At 39.9% G+C, this 10,201-nt stretch overlaps 1 protein-coding gene across 1 annotated transcript; it reads right to left on the bottom strand.

Annotated features, from left to right (window-relative positions):
* Positions 1-1,517: 1,517 nt before the first annotated feature.
* On the bottom strand, positions 1,518-9,988 carry snx21 (sorting nexin family member 21). Its single transcript, XM_022254836.2, has 3 exons — positions 8,600-9,988; positions 7,173-7,306; positions 1,518-6,675 (listed from the first exon to the last, which is right to left on the bottom strand). Exons 1-3 carry the CDS (start codon positions 8,829-8,831, stop codon positions 5,995-5,997), a joined length of 1,047 nt encoding a protein of 348 aa, XP_022110528.1. The 5' UTR covers positions 8,832-9,988; the 3' UTR covers positions 1,518-5,994.
* Positions 9,989-10,201: the final 213 nt, after the last annotated feature.

Below are 10,201 nucleotides of genomic sequence, written 5' to 3'. Positions count from 1 at the left end.
CGTCGTGCGATGCCCGTTGTCCGTCGCCCGTAGCCTGTCTGAGAATTCAACCAAGTGTTTTTCAGGGAAAAAATAATTTTCCCAAAAATGTTTAGACAAACTTATCCGCAGTGCAATTCACTCTTGCCTACTGCACAAATGTGCTGACTTGTTTTCATGAAATTCTAGAAAGAAATCTGCCAGCCGATACAGACAGTCCATTTTTTCCTCTAAATGTCACCTTGAAATTCACAAATACTAGACAGCAAATTGTTTTTGTCAATTGGACTGTGGATAGTAACTGTTTGTTGAATGCTGGGGCAATTATTACCTGGTTTAATTTCCGGAAATATTGATTTTGCGTGTGTGTGTGTGTGCCATGGTGGATAGGCCAATGAGCACAGGTAGCCCTGCATGTTAGCACTATTTATGAGGTTAACAAAGTAACATAGCACTGTTTAAAAAACTTCTGTATGCCTACGTGCAACACAAGTCATAACTAATTTGGAGTATACCTATACCGCAGATTTCATCGTAGGTATACCCGCTCTCAAAAAAATGTTGAATCAGTTCGCCTATTATAAAAGATATTAAGGTACCAAACAATGTAATTAATTTATTATATACATTCAGTTCAAAGTTACTCTTGTATTTCCGGGAGTATGATCTGCTGGGATATCGTGGATGGACAGACAGGCATGGCGGATCGATCAAACAAGTATGTGAAAAGATCAAGGGTCAAAGTGAAAACTAGCACTGTGCAAGTGTGACCAAAAAAAACCAAAAAACAAAAAACAAAAGCGAGGGCGCTGCACAACGGGCGACGGCAGATATGGAAGTCGATACGAACGACTAAGAAATGCACACGTTACAGGGGCGTCGCTACAAGCAAAATGAAACCTCCCAACCCACATGGCTCTTTTCGACCGATGAGAGGGTGTTTGTGCTCAAGGCGGGAAAATGCACTTTTTAATGAAAAATCTTTCAAGCGGTTGCCTATGGTGTCATTCAGGGAAGACACTGTTTCGCTTACAGGTTTCTTTAATTGAGAACCCAAAATTGACTCTGAGAAAAGCGTCGTTCTCCCGCATGCACTTTTTCATACACAACAATAAATCATCATCACAAGGGTACTTCAGGACAGCAAAATATCAAAATGGCCAACAGTGAGGTTTTCTCCCCAAAATATCACAGTTTTGCTCGTGAACATGGACACTATCATAAGTATAAAAACTAAAAGGAACCAAATTACCTTTGAAAGTACCAACCACACATTTTAAAATATCACTATATGAAAAAAAGGTGCATTTTTAAGAGAGGTAGCCCCCAAACGCTCTGCATGAACCTTTCAAGGCTAAGAATAACTTTTGGATCCTTGTGCCAATTTCTTCCAGTCCATTTTGTTTTAAGTACCGAGACTAAACGGAGGACTTGCAAACCCATACGTCTAGTTCAGTTCAAGGGCTATTAAGTGATTAATAGCTGTTCGAGTAAGTAGGCCTTAATTTAGCAGTATGTTAATAAAAAAGGAAAAACAATTTCTTTATAATTTGTAACATAATATCTTTGTACTGTTTTATTAACAATGAACATTCCCAAATCACACGCTGTTTCGCCAATTTATGAAAGCAGTGACGATAGATAAAGCACATCAGATAGGGCCACGGAGCTACCAAAGGATTGCTTTTTGTATAGCTCCATAATATTAATGGACTGTTACTTGTATTAAAGTGATCTTTTGAAAGTCTGGTACCGCGGGTAAGTGAGCACATGACAATATAAACACCGTTGCTTCATTATGCGCTGAATTCGTCCTGAAGAAACAAAAATCAGCAACCCGGATAACTGAGACCGTTATACACCAGGGAGACATGGTGGGATTGAATTCTTAGCGCGCACAGCTGAAAAGTGTGTCATCTCTATTCACAAGAGAAAATTCATGTTTTCATCATTTTGTTAATGTTCACAGACGTGTCTGTGATACTTGTTCAGCTGTTGAATAGCGCGTGGAATATGCAAACTAAGATCTGGATTGCGATATAATTACACCAGTGTCTACGCTGCCAACCATTACATGATGATATGATGTGTATTACATTTGTACACAGTTATTAATCATTAGAATCAGACAACAACGACGAATTCACCACATTTTAGGCATTTTGTTTGTTGATCACAACAATTACAGGTTCAGCGAACGTCGTTATCGATTATACACACTCACTCTCGTTACCAGCTTATATTTAAATACTAAACAAGTTGAGAGTATTGATAGGAAGTGCTTAGAAACTAAAGGTGTTTAGGAGTTAGATTCTACGCATGTTTACAAACTGAAAGCGAGATCGTGCTTAATTGATAAACACAGTTTTCAGGGTGCAAACTTCGCACAGTATGTAATTGCTTCTCACAGAAAAAGAGTGTCTTGCACAGGATAACTCAAAAATAGTCGGACTTTCATGATGCACATTCAGGAAATATTGAGGGGGAAAAGATTGCCTGAAAGACGCTACAAGGTTACCAACATACACAGAGTCTAACGTTAAGCTTAGTTATCTTTCACGATCACATTCACTGAGAACGATAAGTACTTTAATTACAACACTTTGTTTCATAAAAATGCCTACAATTTCTACATAACACATCAAAGCACCAGTAACCGTTAAAGAGCAAAACGTAAAGTTTAATCAATGGACTGAAATTGTAGCCGTGGATAAGATAGATATGGTATTACAAATCAGGCAGGCAAACGTCGTGGTTCAACATCGCACTCTAACTTTAAAATGTCATGGTTCAACTTTCAAAGTTCGTGATTCAACTTTCTAATGTCCCGATTCTACTTATAAAACGTAAAACCTCGTACGCCATGGTTCATGCATACATCGAGGTTCAACTTTTAAACTCAGTCGAGTGGAAAATGAGCCCGAGTTGACTTCTAACTTAAAACCACGGTGTTTGAAACAGTGACCAATGGCGTTTGCAAAGTGAAACCACGACGTTTGCCCGTCCAGCCCAGAAGATCATAAATAAATGTTTATATAGTTCATTTGTAGTGCACCGGTTGTACATTTTAACATGAAGCAAGTACATGTACATGTAAGTGTTTAAGGCAAGCCGCTTGTTGTAACTCTGCGGCTCTTCTTTCCATGCATTTCGCCAAACATGAAAAGAAAAATGTGACACATGAAAAAACAAAAGGCTGTTGCAAACGGGACGCTTAGATCCGTTTGCAAATTGCATGTATTGGGAAACCAAAGCATTTTAACTGTTGTGGCAAATTAAATACAAAAATCTTATAAGGCAACCTGAGTAGCAAAAATAAAATACATGTACAATAAGAGATTGTCCTTTAGCCAACCTTTGGCGAGGCTGAGTTACAAACTAACAGCTGAGAGGTAAAATCTTAAAACATCAGCAGGAAGCAATATAATGTGTCCTTCATAATACTGACAAATTATAAAATACAATTGACATTTTGATATACCGTGGCCAAATGAGTTCGATACTTAAAAAAAAACAAACTGGCTTTTTACATTAAAAATATATCTATTCAGCTGAAAAGAAAGTTTGTGGAGAGAAATGCAAAAATCAGAGGAACTCACTACGTGTACTTAACGATTAAAGTAAATGTACATGTATTATCAATAGCATTTTAACTGTTACAGCGTTCGAACATCTCAAACCCATCTGAAGAATTACACATACATGAGTTCTGCACACCATTTCACTCACAATATTCGGCTACAAGATGTACATGATGAATAAGCTGTGTGGATTTCTTCACGATCAAGAGAAAATGCAAGGTGCATGTACATTCAAAACGTCACAACAGTAGTTTAGAAATGTACAACGAATCAGCCAAACACGGTCATTGGTATCTTCCGGTAAAAAAACTATTATGGCTTAGCAAGGACAGAAAAAAAAAATGAATTTAGACATGGCAACTCGTCTCATCTAGCTCGGCAAAAAGGTGTTCTTAAACGGATCTTCACCTGTAGGCTTTTGTGTCAATTTAAAACAAATCTTCAGGCAAAACACCAGACACGCATTAAAAGTCAGTTGGCACCATGAGTGACTGTGACTAATCCGTCGAAGGCAGTACTTATACGGATGATCTCATCCAGTGTTACAGAAAGGCCAGCACTACTGTGGAATAATACCACATTTCAAGCAGGGGAATGCGCACTGCATATCAAAATTTCTACCTGTACATGTCTAAAAAGAATGGCTCGGGCTATGGCAAGCAATGAAATAGTTCTTTACACATACTGTATGTATACACACGACAGGACGAAACAAAGGAACTTTTCATTCAGCATAAAACTATTGCGATCCTTTTAAGTCTTAAAAGGAACACTCCATTTCTAACACACCGCAAAATTCATGCATAAAGATCAGTTAACCATGCAGTTCACAAACACTCATTCTAAAGTTCATTACCAAAGGATAACAAAATGCTATTAATCAACGAGTACTGTAAATATACACGTACGCTCGTCCCCAGTGGAGCCCAATCATCAGTGAACAGAAAGGCTGTTCCCACCTCAATCACCATTCAGTTATGAGGACGTTGGGAAAGGGGACAGTCTACATACCTCCCCCCCCCATAACAGACCACAGACTGGAAATGAGCAAAGTGCAAGTGCGTGTACGTATTATGCAAACCTACTGACCGATGGTGTCCGAGGGCAGATCCACAACCAAAGTTAGTTGGGGAGCAAAGTTGTTTCATTGCTTGGGGGGGGTCCAAAAATCTGGAGTTTTTTCACATACTTTTACATGCTTATGGCCTTTCTGGGAGGTGAAGCTACATTTTTGGGGATTTTTACATGCTCATTTTTATATAGAAGGAAGGGAAATAAAAACAGACCTTTCACTAATTATTTTTCGATTTTTTTTTTCTTTGAGGTGAGGTGGGGGTGGCCCCCTTTGGCACCCTGAATCTGCAAGCGATGGTGTCAGCCCAAACAGAAGCCGTCTCAAGGTAACCATATTCCCCCATCACAACCAGAACGTTAAAAAGTTAGGGGAAGTAGTATAAAAGCTAACATTGCACAATGCATTATATGATCACAATCTGTAAGATATCAGAGTTGCAACGGATAAAATTTAACATCCGTATCAATTTGACCTGGATTCTACATACCAATCGGCCAAACAGTTTAATACCTAGTTTTTCAGGCCACACTTTCTTTCTGTTTTTAAGATTACAGAGATTTTTCTTCTCATTTTGAGGCAGTGTTGGAGATGAAAGGAAAACATCCACATGTACTTCTGAATCAAGGTCAGCAATGTTTCTGTCCCGATGGTTTTGACAAACAAGGAAACTGGTAAAAAGCCAGAGAAAATGAAGTAATTTTTTTGTGTTGCGTGGTGTTGCTGTAAACGATGGTGTTCATAATTGTTATCTTTTTTCCTAATTTTTTTCTTGACCCTTATGCTACAAGAATCTAAAAATTCAGTGGAAATACAGAATTAAAAATGGGCCAAAATCAAACAATATTTTATTTCCTCTTTGGACAGAAAAAGCCAGCTGATCTGTAATCCCTGAAAGAAAAAAGTGTGGCCTTACATACACCTGAGACTGAAAGGTGGTATGGTATCTTTGTCTAGACATAATGAAGAGAAAAAAGGGCTACCCAGTACAGTCCAAACATCCACGTTCCTGCCTCAGTGGAGATCAGTACAAATACTGAGTTTGTTGTGCTTGTTTACTATTTTGTATCTGCTCAAAATGAGGGGTAATTTGGCAAGTGCAATTGTAACACAACTTTTGTAACTTTGTTTTGTTAAATTGCCTGAAAACAAAGGCAAGATTAAGGATTTTTTTAATTTCCAAATTGTTAAATGGCAGTTAAGGCGGTGAACTATTTAAGCTCTGCTTGTAAACAATAACTTTCCGCCCTGTAACCTCTTCAGTGAATGGAATAGCAGGCTCCTCCATTGCAAGGTAAGGAAATAAATATTGCAAAATCTTGTTCAAGAATTTGAGGGTGCATCCAAGGAACAATGGCGGCTCTACATATGGGAGAGACACTGCATGATCAGATCCTCCAGCGTAGGCATTTTGATGGGTCCTGCCATGTCCTGTTTTACGTAGCGCGTCAGCCGGCTCTCCAGGTCCCGCTTGTCCAGCTGCAGCCTCCATCGGATGCCAATCAGGATCTGCAGCAGTGGTATGAGGAAAGGGTTCGTTTCATCCTTGCCAATGGTCTCCCAGGCCGACTCGGCATAGCCGTGCACGTGGGCCTCACCCTCCTCCAGAGACATGTATGCCACGATGAGTGCGCACTGTGTCCGGGCTGTGTCTGGATGCTCAGGCCCCAGCATCTTCTCCTGCAGGTGGAGGGTGTTCTGCAGGAAGGGCACCGCCTCCTGGAAGTTGCCCTGGGTCATATAGCGGTAGGCGATCCGCAGGTCATGATTATAGAAGAAGTCCTGGAACTCTGCCGACAGGCGGATGCACTCGTACTTGTAGATGCATGTCAGGAAGGCCTCAAAAGCCCGGCTCCGTTCAGCGATAAAATCATGCTTGAAGCTTCGGGTCAGAGTCTTCCTTGGAAACTCAATGTTCTCCATTATCCGTGGGAATCTCTTCCGTAGGCTGGTGTTCAGTTGGTGAAAATCAGAGTATCTCCTCTCAACAGTGGCTTGTGAGGTGTCATTCTTAATTGTTCTCAGGACAGCCACAGTATACAACTGCAATCCAAAATGTAACGTTGATAAAACGAGCATGTTATCTGGGCACTGATCTCATTATCAGTGTCATTGAAGAAGAAAGAGCTAAAGAAATGGAGATGTTCTATAGATCCATTCTTCAGTATCTTTACCTACATGTACATGCGGATTGCAGAGATTATACTAATATGACTTTGCAGTCTGTATGCAGGTCTTCCAAACAGGTGAGACAGAAGGCTAATGTATGCTAGGAATGACAAGGGCCCGAAGCATGCTCAACAAGAAAATGTTTGTGTCCCAAGTTCCAAATTATACATACTGGGTGAACATATCCATGGACATAATCAGGAGAGAGGACATATCTCGGGGGGGGGGGCACCCAACAGTAACACACTGACAAACTATCAACGACGGAGGAGTTGGATATTTCCATTTTCACGAAAACTGTCAATTTTCATCCCCTTCTCTATTGTTTTATCATTTTCTGCATCAATTGTTTGTATCCACTTGTTACTTACGACAAATCTAGAGTTGCCATCTTTCATTGTCTTGGCTGACACAACCTCAAAGATGGTCCTTCCAGGATGAAACTTGTTGGCCTTTGAACCAAGTTGAAGGCTGTGGACACTGCCGACACTGTCTGCATTGGAAGCTGTATGTTTTGGTTACGAGAAACCAGCTCATGAAATAGTCTGTGGCAACCATCTTTAAATTCAATTACCTCAAGTTATTCACTTACTCTTGGCAATTTTTGCCAGGAACCTACATGTACACGTAACTCCATCCTAAAAATCAACAGCATATTCTTCGTGCCTTAACTTCTGAGGGGCAAAGTTACAATGACTGGGTTCTACACGTATGTATACACACGTACACCTTCCTTAATCCTGTAATTACCATCTTGAGATTCAGGGTTTTATGGTCAGTATTTCACAGCTGAATATTTTGTTTTCTAGTCACATTTTTAGTTTAGAATTTAAATGGAAAGTATATACATGTACATACATCTAGTTATGCCCCGTATGTTTTTCCCCTGCTTGTTATGTACGAATTACTATGGGTGACAATTTGTAAGTCAAAAATGACAATACAAACTTCTCCACATTTTTTCAACAGGTGGCAGGACTTAGGGGTATGGAGATACATGGAATATGTAGCACAGAGTCTGGGCCAAGTTATCCCAGTGCTTCACGTTACTCTTGCAAGTCTAAGCAACACTTGTAAAAGAGAGAGGTTACATGCATTGAAGCGCCCTCACAGAGGGCATTTTTGTTATTTAAATACACTTGCATTTCAAGTACAGAGTATGTACTCAATACATGTATATGTACATGCATGTACATATCAGTCAGGAACAAAGACCTGTCCTTCGTGAGGGCACACTGTACAAAGCCTCTGAATTGAGCTACATGTATACTCAGTCTCTATATTATCGCAGTAACTCCATTACTGCGGTACTGGAAATTTTAAATTTACCAGTGAGTTCCCAATCGGCAATATTCCTACTAATAGGGCCTAATCAATAAATTATGGCCTGAGGATAAGTTTTATAAAAACAGAGTGAAAAATTCAAGGGTCAAGGTTATCTGTAATAAAACGAAGAGGAACAGTCCAGGAAATCATCATCAAAAATACAGCTCGAAGGAGTTATCCTAGTGGGAGAAAAAAGAGCATTTACCTCAACCACAGGAGAACAAAGGTATGTAAAACAAGTGTGGGTGTGTATACCGTTATGCGTGTGTTTGTAGTTGTTATTTAACTTAATTTCTGGGGGCACTACTACTAGACAAGCTCTGCTTTTTAGAGGTCCCCATCCACATTTATTGCTGTAAATCTGTGATATTTACTGTATTGTTATGTGAAAAATAAACAAGATTGATTGAATGATTCATGTGATGTGAAACATCATTTTGAGTTGTTTTATTAATCAGTGTCTTAACAATACCTTTACGACGAGAGACATCACCGGTTGCACCACGCTGACTCTCTCTGTCACTGTCCTCGTCATCGGCGGACAGATCACCGCTGTCGTCACCACCAAGGGCAGACTTCCGGAAAGACAATCGCCCGGTAAATTGCAAGTCGATGTCCTCACTCCCCAGTTCAGAATCGTCAGTCGAACTCACGGGGTCATCAATGCTCACGTCACAGGCTATCTTTTTCAGCTTGGACGCCATAATTTACAGCAGTTGATGTGAATATTACAGCATAATTAGTTTTCATTCCTGTGAGCAGTGAACACTGATCTCTGGCATGTCTGTTGGCCGTGAACTGTCATGACCGTCTGTCGCCATGTTATTTAGTAGACTGAGAATAGTGCGTTTGTTGCGCTTGTCGTCTTGTCTCCAATTAGCAAAATGTCACTCAAAGCTTTTCGAGGCCGCGGCATTCTTTCCGTTGCAGCTTTACTTTTTAAAAAATGTTTTCACTGCTCCTGGTTACAGTGTTGCAGGTCTAGACCCGTTAAAAACCATTTCAAGGTCCCATAAGATACAGCAAGACCACCACAAGACCTCCGTGTGTGAATTTCAGTCACACTTACAAGCTATTCAGATGTACAGCAACGAAAGCACTTATTGTCTAGTCAGTCGGGCCTATCTTTCCAGGCCCTATCCGGGCGCTATCCTTTTAACCCTTTGCACAGACCTGACACTGGAACATTCACACTCAACAAATAAGCATTTCCAACGGTACAAATGCAAATTCCAATATTCAGCAGGCCAAATCTTATGGGAGGAGCCAAAAATCACAGACAATATTAGAGAGACGCAGTATCTTCCCGCGGTCATTGCTTGAAAACAAAAGACTAAGAGGTGACTGCCTGTCTTGCGTAGTTAAGAGTTTACATGACTGCTTTTCTTTTTTATTAAAAAAAGATTACCAAAGGAAAATGTCTTTTTCAAAAGTAGCAGCAGAATTATTCACAGTGAGGGTACGAGACCGCTGGGCCAAATCGATACTCAACTTTTCCCGTAGCCGTAGCCTTTTTTGACTCTTCCAATCTAATTCATTTGACGTTTAAACTGAGGCAGGATATATACTTTTCACTTTTCATGCCATCCTATCTGTGAATGGGAAATATATATTTATGGCAAGTTACATACACCGTATCAATAATTACTGATTGTTACAATAAATTACTGTAGATCAGAGTATCAGTTGAGTAGGAGCGCGCTATCAATCAGTAGTTTAATTTTCCCCAGTGCAAAGACAATGCGCTGATCCAAATCTTGTCCAATTGAATATGCTTGTGAGAGAAATCGGAAATTCGTTGTTCATTTTAATAAGAATCATGCACAACCTTGGAATCTTACCATTTGTTATCCAATCCTGCCCATCTTTACTTCCATCGGATGCATCCCAAGTCCAAATGAAAGGTTTATTTCCAAAATGATATATCCATTTGAAAAACATACAACATTTCCACAATTATGAAAGAGGTTTAGCAGTGTACCATTTGTCCCTAAATTGTTTAATCGCTATTTTGACTCACGAAAGTTGTCTTCAGCGAGTTTAAAGCTGTAAAGACTGACTACGGACAACTGAG

The sequence above is a fragment of the Acanthaster planci genome, linkage group LG06, assembly GCF_054643075.1.
Source record: "Acanthaster planci isolate LZ-2023a linkage group LG06, COTS_SCS, whole genome shotgun sequence".
Classification (NCBI taxonomy): Eukaryota; Metazoa; Echinodermata; class Asteroidea; order Valvatida; family Acanthasteridae; genus Acanthaster; species Acanthaster planci.
Note: the sequence above shows the minus strand (reverse complement) of the source record. Positions and strands in the feature narration are given on the sequence as shown.